Source organism: Mustela nigripes, chromosome 17 (assembly GCF_022355385.1).
Source record: "Mustela nigripes isolate SB6536 chromosome 17, MUSNIG.SB6536, whole genome shotgun sequence".
Lineage (NCBI taxonomy): Eukaryota > Metazoa > Chordata > Mammalia > Carnivora > Mustelidae > Mustela > Mustela nigripes.
The window spans coordinates 15738460-15758776 of NC_081573.1; the positions used below are offsets into that span (position 1 = coordinate 15738460).

At 37.6% G+C, this 20317-nt stretch overlaps 1 protein-coding gene across 1 annotated transcript in view; it reads right to left on the bottom strand.

Moving 5' to 3' along the window:
* The window catches only part of LOC132005366 (zinc finger protein 573), a 67249-nt gene extending 47478 nt beyond the window's left edge, over positions 1–19771 (bottom strand). The window contains exons 1-5 of the mRNA XM_059382415.1: positions 19689–19771; positions 17076–17292; positions 4370–4496; positions 4031–4120; positions 17–2295 (exon numbers count right to left, since the gene is read on the bottom strand). Coding sequence (XP_059238398.1) covers positions 17–2295; positions 4031–4120; positions 4370–4496; positions 17076–17153 — 2574 coding nt within the window. The 5' untranslated portion in view covers positions 17154–17292; positions 19689–19771. The remainder of the gene's footprint in view (positions 1–16; positions 2296–4030; positions 4121–4369; positions 4497–17075; positions 17293–19688) is intronic.
* Positions 19772–20317: the final 546 nt, after the last annotated feature.

Here is a 20317-nt window from a genome sequence, read left to right on the forward strand (position 1 = left end):
AGCCTTTTCCACAGACTACACACTTATAGGGTTTGTCTCCAGTGTGCGTTGTCTGGTGTTTATTCAAATTTGACCTATCTGTGAAAGCCTTTCCACACTCAGCACACACATAAGGCTTTTCCCCTGTGTGAATTCGCTGATGCACTTGGAGTTGTGATTTCTTAGTGAAAGATTTGCCACAGTCATTGCATTCATAAGGTTTCTCTCCAGTGTGAATTCTGTGATGTATAATCAATTCTGACTTCTGTCTAAAGGTCTTCCCACATTCAGAACAGATGTAGGGCTTTTCTCCAGTATGAGTTTTCTGGTGTTTACTGAGATTTGACCTGCCACTAAAGGCTTTCCCACACACAGCACACACATATGGTTTTTCTCCTGTGTGAATTGGTTGATGCACCAGGAGCTGAGACTTGGAGGTGAAGGATTTTCCACAATCATTGCATTCATAAGGTTTCTCTCCAGTATGAATTCTCTGATGAGTAATGAAGTTTGATTTCCGGATGAAAGCTCTTCCACACTCACTGCATACATAAGGTTTCTCTCCTGTATGAATTTTCTGGTGCACAATGAGTATTGACTTCTGGTTGAAGGCTTTCCCACATTCATGGCATTCATACTGTCTTTCTCCAGTATGAATTTTCTGGTGTATGTTGAGGTGTGACTTTTGAGTAAAGGCTTTTCCACAGGTACCACATTCATAAGGTTTCTCTCCAGTATGAATTCTCTGATGTGTAATCAAGTCTGACCTTTGTGTGAAGGCCTTTCCACATTTAGGACATATATAGGATTTCTCTCCTGTATGAGTTTTCTGATGTGTAATAAGATTTGACCTGTTGGTGAATGCCTTCCCACATTTAGTGCATGTATAAGGTTTCTCTCCTGTGTGAATTCGTTTATGTACATGCAGTTGTGACTTGGAAGTAAAGGATTTCCCGCAGTGGCCACATTTATAAGGTTTCTCTCCTGTGTGAATTATTTGATGTGCAATCAAGTGAGCCTTCTGGATGAAGGCTAGTCCACATTTCATGCACACATAAGATTTTTCTCCTGTATGGATTCTCTGATGCACCGTAAGTGCTGACTTCTGAGTAAAGGCTTTTCCACATTCACTGCATTCATAAGGTTTTTCCCCAGTGTGAATTCTCTGGTGTATAATCAGTTCTGACCTGTATGTAAAGGCCTTACCACAATCAGTACATATGGAAGACTTCTCTCTAATTTGAACTTTCTTGTGTGTGACAAGATTGGAACTATTATTGAACATCTTTCCATATTCAGTATAAAGAAAGGGTTTCATTTTTGTGTGAATTCGTTGATGTACCTGGAGTTGTGACTTAGAAATGAAGGACTTCCCACAGTTACTACATTCATATGGTTTTTCTCCAGTATGAATTCTTCGGTGTGCAATCAAGTGTGTCTTCTGGATGAAGGCCTGTCCACATTCAATACATATATAGGATCGCTCACCTGTATGAATCTTCTGATGCATCTTGAGCGTGGACTTTTGCGTAAATGCTTTGCCACAATCCATGCATTCGTGGTGTCTCTCTCCAGTATGAATTTTTTGATGTATACTGAGATCGGAGTTATAAGAGAACCCTTTTCCACACTCACTGCATTCATAAAGTTTTTCTCCAGTGTGAATTCTCTGGTGCCTTAAGAGAGAAGATACTTGGAAAAAAGCTTTTCCACATTCACTGCACTTATAGGGCTTCTCTCTAGTATGGGTTCTCTGATGTGTAATGAATTCTGGCTTCTTTACAAAAGCCTTGCCACAGTCAATGCACACATAGAGTTTTTCTCCTGTATGAACTTTCAGATGTACCCTGAGCTGTGACTTCTGGGTGAAGATCTTCCCAAATTCAGCACATTCATAAGATTTTTCCCCAGTATGAATTTTTTGATGTTGAGAGGGTGCTTGTTTATAGCTGAGGATTTTCCCACATTGATTATGGTCCCATAACTTCTCTCCTGTTGGAGAACACTCAGGGTGAGTATAGGAAGAGATTTTAATATGTTCAGTAATCTTATTTATGTTCTTTGATGCACTGTTTCTGTAATGACTGTGTAAATCTAAATTATACTTCAAAGCATTTCCAAATGAGTCACACTGGTGGGGTCTTTTTGGTGAAAGAATGTTTTGGCTCACATGAATTATTTTTCTAATGTCCTTATATTCTTCTATGTAATCCTTCTTTGTAGTCAAAATTTTCTTGATGAAAGCAACATCTCTTAAAGATTTGTTTTCTCTTTGCTGATAGCTCTCTATCTGGTCACCAATCTGCCATAATTCTTCTAGAATGAAATATAACAAAATTTCACTTGTAGCATCACCTTCCTTCTCAATGTAGAAAGCAGCTTTTTCAAAAATTCTCTGCTGTAACATTTGAAACCTAAACTCTTCTCAAAGGAGAATGATATTTTAGCTCAAAGACCAGTTAGCAGAGGCTAGAGGGGAAGGGTCAAATGGCTCATCCATGTTGAACACAGAGAAAAGGGTGACTCATTTGTTGAAGAGGCTAGTGACAGTGATGAAAGGAAATATTCTAGGATATAATTCACTGGTCAGAGTAAATAAACATTATGAACATAACCCACCATGGACAAAAGTGGAAAAAGTAAGGCAAAGAACAAGATATATAGCACAGCAGCATTTACATAAATTAATAACACCCCAAGTCACTTTAAATTTTAAAATAGGCATGCATTAAAAAATAGGTTTCTATCACATAAAATAACTGCCTATGGTGAGAAGTGAGATGGGTGTGGGGAAAAAGATATGGAAATAAATCAAAAAACAAAATACAAGAGTTCCTTCTCTTATCTGAAGGGGACATGTTATAAGACCCTCATGGATACCTGCTGAATCCTCAGACAGTACTGAACCTGATTTTTTTTTTTTCCTTATTCAGTCAAGGACTTTCAACTTTTCACTTAAAGGAAGCACTTTATGGCTTCTCTTTGGAATACTGGAATTGCCACCTTCATTACTCTTGTGCTCTAGGGCCACTGTTAAGTAAAATAAGGGTTACTTTAACAGAAGCACTACAATATCATGAGAGTCAATCTGATAACCAAGATGGCTACTAACTGACTAATGGTCAGGTAACATTTATAGCATGGATATGCTGGACAAAGGGATGATTCAACTCCTAGCCTGGATGGAGTGGGATAGCAACAGACTTCATCATGCTACTCAGAAAGGCACACACTTTAAAACTTATGAACTGTTTATTTTTGGAGTTTTCCCTTTAGTATTTTTAGACTACGGGTGACTGAAACTGCACAAAGTGAAATTGTGGATAAGGGCCAACTACTACAATAGAAAATCTTTACCCAGACTGATGATGACAGTGTGCCCTGAATGAGGACCATGATTAAACTCAATCTTGTAAAATACAGAAATAAAACAATTACAAAAATCAGCCAATGAGCCAGAGAGACTTTAGTCAGTGTGAAGTCAACCAACACTGGAAGGAAATAACAGAAAAGTACTCCTAAAGGTTAAGTGACAAAGTCATCAGTTAGATGAAAGGCATGGGGAATGAGGAAATAAGAAATCTTATGTCAGTGCCTATGGAGAAAAAAGGCTGGTTGGAGTTAATGTTCTGAAGCATCCAATAGTGGAAAGAAAAATGACAGAGGACTACCAGGAGTGGAAGTGTGTAATCTACTTTGAAAGAAAGCAGATCCATGAATGCCTGAATGCATAAAGAATCTTGGACAATGGGGAAGGCAGAAAGAAAAAGAATGTTTGAGAAAAGGAGCATAGCCAAGGAAAACAAAACCCTGAATGAGGCAGATTGGCATGTAATCCAGATTCCAAAATAGCCAAAGAAAATGATGATTAGACATGATGAAGGCATTTAGTCATCTGAGCGGCCAATGCCAAGGGTCTTCAGGCAAGGCAACAAAAAGTTAAAGCCTCCCAAAAGAGTCATCTTAATAGCATTTCAGAGATGCCAGTCTTTCTCAACACAGCTGAGATTTGCTCCCCTTTCTCCCATCTGTCTGGGTCACACTCGCTCACCTGGACAGCTCTGATGTGGATCACACTGCAATGCCCATGGCTCCTGTCCTTGCTCCAACATGAAAACTTCTGGCTGGGGAACTTCATATCCTGTTCGTAAGAAATGATAAAGGACTGGATCCAGCTAATTATGTTTCAAAGCACAATTAATAAAGTCTTGTTCAATGAAGTTTTTTTCTTCAGGAATGGAACCATATATTTCTAGGAACAGAGTAATATTCAGAATGCCCAAAGGGATAAAGAATCCTGGATAAATCAAGGACAGAACCATCACACTTCAGATGTCTCACAGCATTCAGCAACTGAGAATGGAAACACTGTGGAAGTGACTATGCTTACCCACAGAAAGCAGGTGACTGTAGGTCTCCAGCATCACATCCCGGTATAGGTTTCTCTGAGCAAGGTCTAGATGCTGCCATTCCTCTCTGCTGAAATCTACAGCCACATCCCTGAAGGACACCGATCCCTGTAAGGGCACATTCCTGTTCAATGTGAATAGTTAGCTTTGGGGGATGGAGAGACTATATTTAGGAATCTGGAATGTTGGTTTGGTTGTTAATTTACTTCCTCCTTTTTTCCCCCTAATTTTAAAAGATTTTATTTTAGAGAGCCAGAGTGGGAGGGGCAAAGGGAAAGAGAGAGAGAATCTCAAGCAGACTCCACACTGAGTGCAGAGCCCAACGTGGGGCTCGATCTCAACACCTCATTCATGACCTGAGCTAACACCAAGCATCAGATGCCCAAATGACTGCACCATCCAAGCAGGTTCCTCTTTGTAAAAACTCACCTCCCATTTCCCTTTTATTATGGAAAATTTTATTTTCCATTTTATTATGGAAAATTTTGAACATACAGAAAATTTAAAAGAATCTACGCAGTGAAAACCACTCGGGATCTATAATTAGCATTTTATTCTTTTTGTTTTATCACACATCTATCCGTCCTTTTATCCAGCCATCAATCCATCTTACTTCTATGCAGTTCAGAGTTAACTATAAATGCCAGTACACTTTGTGCTAAATACTTGAAAATGCAAATCATCAACCAGAGTATAATATTTGTCTACCTTTCTTAAGGTAAAATATACTCACAATGAAATGTACAAATTCACGATGTCCATCTGAAGTTTTGATAAATGTGTACATTACACCTGTGTAACACAGGAACTTTAAAAAATGATTTTTCATATAGGGTACCTATTCAATATCTAGTTTTTCACAATATTTTGTGGAAGAAAGAAATCCAATTAAGAATTTCTGCCATTTGGGGCGCCTGGGTGGCTCAGTGGGTTAAGCCGCTGCCTTCGGCTCGGGTCATGATCTCAGAGTCCTGGGATCGAGTCCCACATCGGGCTCTCTGCTCAGCAGGGAGCCTGCTTCCTCCTCTCTGCCTGCCTCTCTGCCTGCTTGTGATCTCTCTCTGTCAAATAAATAAATAAAATCTTTAAAAAAAAAAAAAAAAAGAATTTCTGCCATTTGTTCTATACTACAGTCAGTTAATTATATTTCAAAGCTGAAGAATGAGATAGGCTCTCTTTTAGTCTTTTAGCAAGTAGATGAATGACCTGGGATACAGCTTCTGAGCAATTTAGGACCAGACATTATGCTAGTCCTAGGAACAAAGAAACCAATTATTTGTTTCTAATCTTTTAGCAACTTAAAATATCAAAGATTTAAAAGAAGGAAAAAAGAAGACATGTGTTCACTAAAGTGTCAAAAAGTAAATCTGTTAGGTAGAATACACTGAGGACTCAAAAAAGTTAAAGGTATATTTGACAGAGGACAGTAAGTTTTTATTAGTTAAATTTAAGTTGAAAGATGAGTATGGGGGCCTGGGTGGCTCAGTTGGTTAAATGTCTGGCTTTGGTTTGGGTCATGATCCTGGGGACCTGTAAACAAGTACTATACTGTGCTCCCTGCTTAGCAGGGAGTCTGCTTCTCCCTCTGCACCCCACCCCCCAACTTGTGTGCACTCTCTCACTCTCTCGCAAAAATAAACAAATAAATAAATAAATAAAATCGATTTTAAAAAGTAAAGAAAAGGGCGCCTGGGTGGCTCAGTGGGTTAAGCCGCTGCCTTCGGCTCAGGTCATGATCTCAGGGTCCTGGGATCGAAGCCCGCATCGGGCTCTCTGCTCAGCAGGGAGTCTGCTTCCCTCTCTCTCTCTCTACCTGGCTCTCTGTCTACTTGTGATCTCTGTCAAATAAATAAATAAAATCTTAAAAAAAAAAAAAAGTAAAGAAAAAAGAAAGATGATAAGTGTAATACAAAATGGAGGATAGGGAAGGTCATTTCCCAGAGAAGGCCAGTAAAGGTGAGGAGATAGGAAAATACATGATGAGTTTGAGGAATACTAAATAGCTCTATATAATGGAGAGAAGTCTTCATGCTATGTCAGGAAGGCACTAGGGTATGATCAGAGTATGATGAGAAAACAAGTAAGATTTTTTACTTTTAGTAAAGGTAATTAATTAGATTTTTATTAATTTTTTTCATATAAGATCCCTATTGCAGAATAACCAAATAAATATGAGGAAAAGTTTCTTATAGAATGAGTCTAGCTAATAAATGAGGAAGTTAGAATATCATAATTTCATAATTCCTGTGAAATAATGAATTTATTCAGTAATCATTAATGGGTGTTTAAGCTCTTTGAAGAATACCGGTGGAATTTTGATCGGAATGGCATTAAAAGTATATATTGCTCTAGGCAATATAGACATTTTAACAATGTCTATTCTTCCGTACACAAAGATAAACTCAAAATGGATAAAAGACCTCAACGTGAGACAAGAATCCATCAGAATCCTAGAGGAGAACATAGGCAGTAATCTCTTTGATATCAGCCACAGCAACTTCAAGATATGTCTCCAAAGGCAAAGGAAACAAAAGCAAAAATAAACTTTTGGGACTTCATCAAAATCAAAAGCTTCTGCACAGCAAAGGAAATAGTAAAAAAAACAAAGAGGCAACCTATGGAATGGGAGAAGATATTTGCAAATGACAGTACAGACAAAGGTTGATATCCAGGATCTATAATGAACTCCTCAAACTCAACACACATGAAAGAGGCAAACATATCAAAAAATGGGCAGAAGATATGAACAGACACTTCTCCAATCAAGACACACAAATGGCTATCAGACACATGAAAAAATGTTCATCATCACTAGCCCTCAGGGAGATTCAAATTAAAACCACATTGAGATATCACCTTACACCAGTTAGAATGCCAAAATTAACAAAACAGGAAACAACATCTGTTGGAGAAGATGTGGAGAAAGGGGAACCCTCTTCCACTGCTGGTGGGAATGCAAGTTGGTGCAGCCTCTTTGAAGAACAGTGTGGAGATTCCTCAAGAAATTAAAAATAGAGCTTCCCTATGACCCTGCAATTGCACTCCTGGGTATTTGCCCCAAAGATACAGATGTCGTGAAAAGAAGGGCCATCTGTACCCCAATGTTTATAGCAGCAATGGCCATGGTCGCCAAACTATGGAAAGAACCAAGATGCCCTTCAATGGACGAATGGATAAGGAAGATGTGGTCCATATACACTATGGAGTATTATGCCTCCATCAGAAAGGATGAATACCCAACTTTTGTAGCAACATGGATGGGACTGGAAGAGATTATGCTGAGTGAAGTCAAGCAGAGAGAGTCAATTATCATATGGTTTCACTTATTTGTGGAGCATAACAAATATCATGGAGGACAAGGGGTGTTAGAGAGGAGAAGGGAGTTGGGGTAAATTGGAAGGGGAGGTGAATCATGAGAGACTATGGACTCTGAAAAACAATCTGAGGGGTTAAAGTGGCGGGGGGGTGGGAGGTTGGGGTACCAGGTGGTGGGTATTATAGAGGGCACGGATTGCATGGAACACTGGGTGTGGTGAAAAAATAATGAATACTGTTTTTCTGAAAATAAATTAATTAATTTATTAAAAAAAATAATAATCCAGCAGCTAAGGGGACAGCAGGGTAGTTTTAGATGGGAATTAGGATGCCAGAATATTAACGACTACTAATGCTAGGTGGTAAGCACAACAGATACAAGGGCTCCTTAAACTACTCTCTCTACTTCTGAATACATTTACTATTTTTTTAATAAAATATTTTTTAAAAACCTGATTCTCCTACTAAACATTTTTTTAATTTGTAAATGCATAATTGAAGGAATGGGTACCTGGCATAAACTTTTTTTTTAAAGGATTATAGGAGGGACACCTGGGTGCGCTGAGTGTCAGACTCTTGGTTTCAGCTCACATCATGATCTTATGGGTCATGAGATGGAGCCCCATGTTGGGTCCACGCTCAGTGGGGAGTCTGCTTGGGGGTTCTCTCTCTCTGCACCTCCCCCCACTCACCCACAGTCTGTCTCTTGCTCTAAAATAAATAAATCTTTAAAAAAAGGGGATTATAGGGACTTGAATACCCACACTCAGCAATTTATAGAAACGATAGGAAATTAGAAGAACAAACAATAGGATCTATTAGATATTTATAGAGTACTCCAACTAACAAATGTGAAGTACACATTCTTTTCAAGCACCCACAGAACAATGACTAAGAGAGATGATAATATAGGCTGTGAAACAAATTGCAACAAATTGAAAAGAACTGAAATAATACATAGCATTTCTGACCATAATGAAATCAAACTAAAAATCAGTAACAAAGACAACAAAAAAGTACAAAGGAATTATATTACAAAATAATAACAAAAACTATCTGGAAAGCCACAAATTATTTAAAAATTAAACAACACATTTCTAAATAACCTGTATGCCAAAGAGGAATTTTCAAAGAAATTTTAAAAATACACAGAACTGGAAGAAAGTGCAAATACAATGTGTCAAAATCTGTTGGATGCAGATAAAGCAATACTGAAAAAGAGATTATAATACTAAATGCTTACATCAGAAAAGGGGAAACAATCCAATTAAAAAATGGGCAGAAGATCTGAACAGACATTTTTCCAAAAACATACAGAAGACCAACAGGTACATGAAAAGGTGCTCAATATCACTAGTCATTAGGGAAATGCATATCAAAACCATAATGAGATACCTTACACTTGCCAGAATGACTATTACCAAAACAAAACAAAACAAAATTACTGATGAAGATGTAGATAAAAGGGAAGCCTTGTGCACTATAGGTAAAAGCATAAATGGTGGGGGTGGGGGCGGTGCCTGGGTGACTGGGTTGGATAAACAGCCAACTCTAGACCTCAGCTCAGGTCTTCATTGCATGGTCATGAGTTCAAGCCCCATGTTGGGCTCCATGCTAGGCGTGGAGCCTACTTAAAAAAAAAAAAAAAAGTAAATTGGTACAACAGCTATAGAAAACTGTATAGAGGCTTCTCAAAAAACTAAAACTAGAACTACCATAATGATCCAGCCATTCCATGTCTGGGTATTTACCCAAAGGAAATGAAAACAAACTCAAAAAGATACATGCAGGGATGCCTGGATGGTAGTCAGTCAGTTAAGCATCTGACTCTTGGTTTTGGCTCAGGTCATGATCTCATGGGTTATTAGATCAAGCCCTGTATTAGGCTCTGCGCTCAGCATGGAATCTGCTTGGAATACTCTCTCTCCTTCTCTCCCTCCCTCCACTCATGCAGGCACACACACACACAAGTCTCTCAAATAAATAAGTCTTTTTTTTTTTTTTAAGATTTTATTTATTTGACAGAGAAAGAACACAAGCAGGGGGAGCAGCAGGCAGACGGAGCAGCAGTTTCCTTGCTGAGGGAGTAGGACTTGCTGAGAGTCTGTGGGACTCAAACCCAAGACTTTAGGATCATGACCTGAGCCAAAGGCAGACACTTAACCGAGCCACCCAAGCATCCCTCAAATTTAAAAAATCTTTTAAAAAAAAGATATATGCACCTCCCATTTTTACTGCAGCACTATTTATAGTAGCGAAGACATGAAAGCAATCTGTGTCCATCAATGGAAGAACAGATAAAGAAAATGTGATACACACACACACACAAATGGGAGTATTATTCAGCCATAAAAAGGAAAGTACTCTTGCCATTTGTGACAGTATGGATGGACCTTGATGATATTATGCTAAGAGAAGTAAGTCAGACAGAGAAGTACAATTACCATATGATCTCATTTATATATGAATCTCAAAATGAAACAGAAGAAAATAAACAAAAGTCACAGAGAACAGAGGTGGGGGATGGGTAGTTGGCAAAATGGGTGAAGGCAGTCAAAAGGTAAACTTGCAGTTGTAAAAATAAATATGTCATGGGGCTATAATGTTACAGCATGGTGACTCTAGTTAGTAGTACCGTAATGTATAAAGCTGCCAAGAGTAAATCTTAAAAAGTTTTCATCACACAAAAAATTACAACTATATATGGTGATGAATATAAATTAGACTTAATGTGGTGGTCATTTCACAACATATACAAATACCATATTTACATAATAACATATTATGTCATATATATATACCTGAAACTGATACAATGTTATATGTCAAGCATAAATTTAAAAAAAAGGAAACGGAAAATTGATAAATCACTAATCTAAATTCCTACCTCAAGAAACTAGAAAAAGAGCAAAATAGACTCAAAGCAAGCAGAAAAAAGAATATAATAAAGAACAGGTATCATTGAAATTGAAAACAAAATTTTAAAAAACACACAAAGTGTACATGGTTGGGTCAGTCAGTAAAGCGTCTGCCTTCGGCTCAAGTCATGATCCCAGGGTCCTGGGATCAAGCCCTGCATCAGGCTCCCTGCTCAGCAGGGTGTCTGCTTTTCCCTCTCCCTGCCACTCTGCCTACTTGTTCCCTCTCTTCTCTCTCTGCCAAATAAATAAAATCTGAAACAAAACAAATAAAAAAGCCAAACAAGAAAAATCAATAAAACACAATCCAGTTATTTGAAAAAATTCAGTAAAATTGATAAGCTTTGTTGACTGATCTAGTAGTCAACAGACTGGCAAAAATAAAAAGATACAAATCACCAATGTCTATAATGAAAGCTAAGAAATATGAGTACAGATCCAGGGGTGCCTGCGTAGCTCAGTCGGTTAAGCATCTGACTCTTATTATGTCATATATATATGATCTTATTATGTCATATATATATGATCATGATCTCAGGGTCCTGGGATCGAGCCCTGTGTGAGTCTCCTTGTCCCTCTTTCCCTCTCTGCTCTTCTCCCAACTCATGCTCTCTCTTTCAAATAAATAAAATCTTAAAAAAAAAAATACAAATCCAGCAGCCATTTAAAGGAAAATAAGAGACTATAAAAACTCTATGCTAATAGATGCAAAAACTTAGAAGAAATGTACCACTTCTTCAAAACTGCAAGCTCCCAAAAGTCAACTACTATGGAATAGAATAGATGATGATCCTATAACCATTAAATTAAATTCTTAATTTAAAAGTTCCTGAAAAAAGAAATTTCTGGTCCCAGAGAGTTTTCCTAGAGAATACTACTAAATATTTAAAGAAGAGTTAGTCTCCCTCTTCTCTCTCTGCCTGCCTCTCTGCCTACTTGTGATCTCTGTCAAATGAATTAATAAAAATCTTTAAAGAAGAGTTAGTGATTTTTGTGAGGCCAGCATTATCCTGATACCAAATTAGACAAAGACAGCATGAAACAAATACTACAGGACAATATATCTCATGAACTTATGTGCAGACATCCTCAAAAAACATTAACAATCAGTAGTGAACAAAAAGAGTTGTGAACCACCACTGTATTATATTTTGCAATGCCCTATGAGGATCTAGAACTGTTTCAAGATAAATAAAAATACATTGAAGAAGGTGTATTCTCAAAACAGAACATTTTGGGATAGGCAAAACTGGAAAATCAGTCTTGAGACCCCCGCACAATTCATGTAAAACAATATGAATTTCTTACTTACCTAAAGTTAAGGCTGGAGTAGTAAAGCTACAGAAGGGATTGATATTGAGGAGATGAAATTAATATCAGTTGTGAAGATAAGAAAAAGGGACTCAAATAATTATCTGTTATTCCTTCAGTACAACTGCTGACTTACACATATTGAAATTTAGGTGATAAGACACTTACAAGGATGTACACTAAGTAGTTGAATAGAGAACTAGAATGGAGATAAAGATTCAGGAGTTGTATATTCAGAGGATGCCACTGAATTCAGGGGAGGGAAAGAGCATAGAGGAAGGACAGGACAGAAGAAAGTTCATCTGTATCTGTGGAATATATATCTTAGAAATCTGTGGTTTTTAATGTCTAAATTATGATTTTTTTAATTTCTTCATTTAATTGTGGTCAGAGACTATAGTTTGCTTCTTTGTGATGTGTTGATTCTATTTATGGGGCTTAAAACATTGTCATTTCTTTAAAAATGTTCCCTATAGGGGTGCCTGAATGGCTCAGTGGGTTGAGCCTCTGCCTTCGGCTCAGGTCATGATCTCAGGGTCCACGGATCAAGCCTCACATAGGGCTCTCTACTTAGCAGGGAGCCTGCTTTGCTCCCCCACCCCCCTGCTTGCCTCTCTGCCTACTTGTGATCTCTCTCTGTCAAATAAATAAAATCTTTCAAAAAAATGTTCCCTATATATTTGCAAAGAATACACGTGTTCCAGTTTTTCTTTTTCACACATTTCCATACTGATACCCTACATACACCGAAACCTCAGCCCCCAGACCCAGTGTCACCAGAATTTAATGGGGAATAAAGATGATGTCATATTAGCTTTGATTCCTAACCAAATGAGCTTCTTTTTTTTTTTTTTTTTTTAAAGATTTTATTTATTTATTTGACAGAGAGAAATCACAAGTAGATGGAGAGGCAGGCAGAGAGAGAGAGAGGGAAGCAGGCTCCCTGCTGAGCAGAGAGCCCGATGCGGGACTCGATCCCAGGACCCTGAGATCATGACCTGAGCCGAAGGCAGCGGCTTAACCCACTGAGCCACCCAGGCGCCCCCCAAATGAGCTTCTTATAAACAGTTTGTCCATGAAAAAATCTCCTCATTCAAAGATAACAATAAATATCTCCTAATGTACAAAGATACTACAGCAAAAGGAATGAGGGGAAAAAAAAAAAAGCAGAAATTAAAAGGAAAATGCTAGAAATAAAATGCCACAATATAGAAGAAAACACATTCACTACGATTTCAAGGAATTCACTAAAATAGTTAACTGCCTGAAATATACAGGAATCTAAGAGTCCAAGGAAGAAATAATGGACAAACAGGCTTAAGAAAATGGTTATATAAATTTTTAAAAAATAAACTGGCAGAGGGGCGCGTTGGTGGCTCAGTGAGTTAAAGCCTCTGCCTTCAGCTCAGGTCATGATCCCAGGATTCTGGGATCAAGTCTCGCATCAGGCTCTCTGCTCGGCAGGGAGCCTGCTTCCTCCTCTCTCTCTCTCTGCCTACTTGTGATCTCTGTCTGTCAAATAAAACAAATATAATTTTAAAATAAATAAATAAACTGGCAAAACTCTGTAAATAAGTGAAAATGAAAAAGCAACACAGCAATGGGAGGTCTCTCTAAAAGCACTAAAACACCAAGCGAAAACACAAAAAGCAGCAAGGAGCAGATTAAGAAAAGTGAACAACATGAAATGGAAATAAGAACTTTTAAAGGAAAACAGAAAAAAAAATAGAGTTCAATAAAAAACATCTAACTAACAAAAGAATCCTTGAAGTGGAAGCATAGAACTTTTACCATTAGTCACAGCATAAATTTGATAGATATTGTCTAAAACAAGAGATTAAAAGATTCAGTTCAAAAAAAAAAAAAAAAGAGGGAGGCAAAATAAGAGACTCTTAACTGAAGAAAACAAACTGAGGGTTGCTGGAGGGGAGGTGGGCAGGGGATGGGCTAGATGGGTGATGGGAATTAAGGAGGCACTTGTGACGAGCATTGGGTGTTATATGTAAGTGATGGATCACTAAATTCTGCTCCTGAAACTAGTATTACACTATATGTTAACTAACTAGAATTTAAATAAAAACTTGAAAAAAAAAAAAAAAAGATTGGGTTCAAGATGTTAAAATGTGACAAAAGATCAAATTAAAAGAATCAACTATACAGAAAAGAATCCAAACCTTCCAAATTACCAGGATGGACAGAGAACCAAAGCAAGAATACAGAGTTTAAGGTGAAAGATATAAAAAAGAAGTATCTTTATCAGAAATGTACATAAAATAAGGGGCCTGGGTGGCTCAGTGGGTTGGGGCCTCTGCCTTCAGCTCAAGTCATGATCCCAGGGTCCTGGGATCGAGACCCGCATTGGGCTCTCCGCTCAGTGGGGAGCCTGCTTCCTCCTCTCTCTCTCTCTGCCTGCCTCTGCCTACTTGTGATCTCTGTCAAATAAACAAATAAAATCTTAAAAAAAAAAAAGAAAGAAATGTATGTAAAATAACATCTTTCCAAACTACTATACAGAAAAAGTGCACAAGGACTCTAAAAGATAACAGTAAAATGATAAACAAAAGACATATCTGGAAAAGTCAACAGAAAAGAAACAAGAACCTTCATCTTAATATCAGATAGGGCTGAATCCTAGGGAAAAAAATATTAAACATAATGAGGACACAATCCAAAATCAATTTCAGATGCCATTATTATCACTACACCAAACTTCATAGCATTGAAGTTTATGAACAGAAATTACAGACAAATATAGACAGAAATATATTTGTGGTGGGATACTTAATATCTCTCAGCTCCAAAAGATAAAGTAAAAACAAAATAGAACAAACACACTGTAAAAACCTCATAACTATATAAGATTGATTACTGATAAGACAGCAAATTCTATATCCTGAAATATTCTTGTGCCTATAGAATATTCAGAAATATTAAACATAAAATTTGCGTGCAAACACACTTTACACAAAACTTAACATTCCAAGAAGTAGAATAAAATCAGCATAAATAAATCTCTCCAAAGCTGCAATCCTAATTTTATTAAAGGCAGAATGAGCTTAAATAAAAATCTTAATACCTAAAAGTGAAAATGTAAAAAGTGGGGTGCCTGGGTGGCTCAAGTAGTTAAGGCCTCTGCCTTCAGCTCAGGTCATGATCCCAAGGTCTTGGGGTCAAGCCCTGCACCTGGTTCCCTGCTCAGCAGGGAGACGACTTCCCTTCCTCTCTCTCTGCCTGCCTCTCTGCCCACCTGTGGTCTCTGTCTGTCAAATAAATAAATAAAATCTTTAAAAAATTTTTTAAAAAAAGAAAGTTAAATAGTAATTAAAAATTTGGTGAGAAATTTAGTAAGTTTCTAGAAATTCACCCACTCCATCTAGATTTTTGTACTTATTTGCATAAGAGAAATTATTTTCCTAAATTATTTCTGAACATTGTTTTACTATATATCTTATCTTTTGATATATAGCATTTTAATATTTTTGAGATATTTTATTATTTTAGCTTTGGAGTGGACTGCTAAGTGAGAAAATAATGTCTGTTTCATATGTGTCCCTATGATAAACCCTACTGGACTACTGTTTTCATGTACTCTTGAATTGAGTTAGTTAATACATTTATGACTACTGAATCTATGTTCACAATTTCCAGTCCTTTTACTGTTCTTGACTGGCTTGGTCATCAAGATTAACATAGTAAACACAGTAAAACAAACACCACAACCAAGGTTGGGAATAATTTTAGGTATCATCTTTACCCAAAACTTTCGCACAAAGATCAACTATTAATCCACATGATGTTTTCCACCATTTTTGAGTGTGTAGGAAACGTCTGATAAACATTTTAATTTCTTCAGGGGCTTCTGAACCATCTGTATTTATCAATTTTGACATTTATTTTTTGTAAAACTGTATCCCTTCTGTTTAGGTTTTCATAGTTTTGAATGATTTTGTGTAATATTCATTTGAGATTGTTTTAATCTTTGATAATGCAGTAACTATCTCTCCTGTTTTGTTACATACTTTCAGTGTATCTTTACTCCCTGTTCTTGATCACCACATTCAGAAGCCACTTATGCTTCTGTCAGATATGTTCATCAATTATGTTTGTTCTCTACTTGACTAATTTCTTCCCTTATCTTATTTCTTTGTTATTTTCTAGCCCTTATTTTTATTTTATATTCATTAAATTCTTTTTCTAACTTCTTCAGTTATAACTGTTAATCATTCCTTAGGTCTCCCCACCCCCCCACCCCCCAAAAAACCTTTCAGGATTCCTTAAAAAGGTATTTAAATCTCTATTTTTTCCCCTCTATCTATAGTTTAGCCTTGCCACACAAACTTTAAAAACTAGTTCTTTTTAAAAAAATTTTTTTAATTAACATATAATGTATTATTTGTTTCGGGGTAAAATGTTCTTTATTTAACTGAAATTAAACACAAGGAATTTTCTAAGATCCTTTATGGTTTTCCCTTTAAAGAATATTTATGTAGAAAAAAATTCAAAGTTTTCAGATATGAGGCTCTCTTTTGTTAGTCTTTTACTTTTTTAAAACTTTTTTAAAAGTTGTGGTAAAGTACACATAAATTTTACCATTTTAAAATATATAGTTCAGATATTAAATCTTTTCCCAAAGCTGTGCAAAAGTCTTTTACTTCATATTTCTAATTTAATGCTCTTAGTTAGAGAGTAAAATCAACATTATAGCAAAGTCTGCTTGGATTAATGTTTTGGGGGGTAGTTAATAAAAGAAATCAGTGGAGAACCAACATCTAAAAAACAAATTTTGAAAAAGAACAGAGAAATATTTATGTGAGGAGAAACAGTTTAAGAAGAAATAGAGAAATACTTTCAGAATTGTACACAAAAATGATTTCTAATCAGGAATCTCATCCTCAGCCAAAGATCAACATAGCATAAGGACAAAATAAAAGCAGTTTTTGACATTCCACCTCTCCACTGTCATACAGTTGGCCTCTAGATGTGGAGACAACCATGTGTTGCTCATTCTTGACAGAAAGATCGATTTGCTTCAGGGAAGTAAGAGTCTGGTTGCTTCCTGTGACCCTCTGCCCCTGCCCAGAGGCTCTGGTGACATATCAGAGGTATCTCTGAATCCCTACCCCCTGGGATTCTTCCTTCTCACCTCATATGAATTATCACGTTCCTCTGGAATCAGGACCAGTGATTTCTGGGGAGAGGTCCGATTAGCTGACATGGTCATGGTAGGTCTCAAACTTTATTCTCTCGGGAGTCTAAAGCTTTGCAGACATCTGTAAACTCAAGCAGAGCTGCTGGAGAGAGGCAGGCTGGAATCTGGAGAAAGATCTAACCCAGGGGCTCCCTAGAGACACCAAAAAAACCTAAAACGACAATGTCCACATGGTCAGATACTAGATATTCATCTCACAAACTTTTCCTGTGAATACCAGGTGAAGTTCCCTGAGCTAGACACACAGAGCAGAGGCTCTTAAACTTGAGTGTGCTTTCAAAACACTTGGAGGACTTCTTAGAATACAGTTAAAAATCCTCAACTTCACTCTCAGTTTCTGATTTAATAGGCCGAGGGTAGCAAATGTTTTAGTCTAGTCAGGCTGCTGTAATAAAATACCACAGACTGGGTAGCTTATAAACAACAGAAATTTATTGCTCACAGTTCTGAAGGCTGGAAAGCTCAAGATCAAGGAGATGGTATGGTCTCCGATTTTAGTCAGGGGTCTCCTCCTGGTTCATAGCCAATACCTTCTCACTGTGTCTTCACAAGGTAAAAGGGGTTCAGGAGCTACGTGGGATGTTTTATAACAGCACTAATCATTTATAAGTGCCCACCTCTATAACCTAATCAGTTCCCAAAGGCCTCACCAACTAATATAATATTTCTGGAGATTAGGATTTCAACCTAAAAATTCTGGGAGAACACAAATATTCAGACCATAGCAGGGCCCAAGAACCTGTATTTCTAAGTAGTACCCACGTGCTGGTCCAGGGACCACACTTTGAGAACCAGTGCTGTGGGAATATAAAGTTGAATGAAACCTGTGGCGTGTATTAGTCATGAGAAATGGAGTAATATACTTAAAATTTGAACTGTAGCTCAGCTATCTTTCAGCTCTGAGAATATGAAGTTCCTTCCATTTTAGTTTCACAAATGAGGATTAAAGTACCTATTTCACATCTCCCTGGCACACAAGCAGCACCTGATAAATCTCAGCAATTACCATTCTCTATTAGATACTAAAACAATATAAAAACGATGTAATCAAACAGAGAAAACAACAGCTCAGACAATACTGATTTATATATGTAACAAAAATGGCACAGGAATGTGCACAGGACATTTATTGTTAAGCAGCACTGACATAACTGACCATCCACCTGGAAAAAACCAAACTATATCCCCATCATACATTATACATTAGGTTGAATTCCAGCAGGACTAAACATTTAAGTATATGTACTTTATAAACCCGAAAAGATACTTTAAAAATTTTAATAGTATTTGTTTGTATGAACATTGTGGTGGGGTGGCAGAGAGCCTTATTACATATATGAGAAAACCCAGATGTTATAAAAGAAAAAAATAGATATTCCTGGTTAGATGACATTTCTCGGTTATATATTAGAATACACTTTAAAAGCAAAGATGAATAAATATATACACAAAATTTCAATATGTAACAATAAGTTATTTCTAAATTAAAAAAAAATCTAGCAATCAATATGGGAAAAAAATCCCAGAAAAAAAAAATCTGAACACAGGATATGAAAATTCACAGGAAATTAAATTTAAATGGTAATTAACCAAAAAGATGCCAATTTTAATAACAGGAAAGTGCATTAGAGCAATTAGATACTAATTTTTCCTAAGAATAGTAAAAACTTTTTTATTTTATTTTTTAAGTAGGCTCCACGTCCAGCGTCGAGCCCAACAGGGGTGGGGGGGTTTCAGCTCACCACCCCAAGATCAAGACCTGAGCCAAGATCAAGGGTTGGTCGACCAACTGAATGAGCACCCAACGTGCCCAGTAAAACTTATTTTTAAAAATCTAATGCTGGAAAGCATTTGGGGAAATTACCCATTTTATAAATTACTGGTGGGAGCTTGAATGTTATGGTATCTTTTGAATTACTTAATCTATTATCAAAAATAAGCAACTCTTCCTAATAGTTTCAAATACACAAAGCAGATACTGACAGAAGGAAGGACAAGTGGACAAATCACCACTGTAGTGAGTTACCTTTCTCTCTAATTAAGCAGACAAAATAAACAATATATATGAAACAATACAATAGAGAACACACATTGTTTTGATGTAATAGATGTGACTATGAAAACCGACAGAGAACTAGACGGTAAAGCAATTTTTAAACTCGAGCATTATGCAGAGGCATTATCTGAAATAGACAACGCACTTCTAAATAACTCATGGATGAAAGAAAAACAAATAACTAAAATTTTAAAAGCCAGTACTTAGATTTGAACAATAAAATGCTACACATCGTAACTTAACGAATGTTTAGAAAGCAAGCTCATCATAGACCCCACCAACCCCCATAACTGACTCCACCGCTCACTGAGCACTGACTCCCATCACTGAGCCCACGAATCCCACATTCATCTCAAAAACCCTCATCACTGACCCAAGAGACTCCCAACACTGCTCTCAACGGCAACGGACGCCACAAACTCTTCACCACTGAGCCCAGACACCCCCATCATCGACCCCACAAAATCCCTAATCACGACAAGGAAAATCACCTCAGAGACCTCTCGGAATTAAAATGCGGAGAAACTCCTGACACCAGCGGCCAAAAAGCTTTCGAGGACCACTTCCGCTTCCGGCCTAGCATTTAGCATCCTCTCTCAGGAACTGTTGCTAGTGCTCATGCTCTGAGTTACCTTGGAAGCCTCACATGCCAACAGTTAACATGGCGCAGGTCCCGTAAGAGACGCTGTCGGACCAAGAACATGGTCTCGCCCGATGGTGCTTCTGTGCGCGAGCCGCCATCTTTGAGGCGTGTCCATTCCGTACAGCGGAGGAATAGGCCTCCCGCCGGTTTTCATAGAGCGAGGCTAGGATTGCCACAGAGAATGCAAGGGGGAGGCCCTGGCCGAGGTAGGCTTCTGGAAGGGGGAAGGTATTGGCGATGGGGTCTGGTACTCTCTGTTATATTTAGAAAAGCTAATTTCCCTCTAAGGATATGGAGCTCTGCTGAGAGCCATTATCTACTGGGATAAACCACCAGGGATGAGGGGAGCCAGGAAGGAAAAATCACTAAGGGGACGTCTTATATGTTACTGTTGAATCCTGGGAGGAGTCATCGGCGGATGAGGGGAGAAGTCAAGACAGTACAGTCTACTCTTTGGAGAAACCGCTCAGGGAGAAT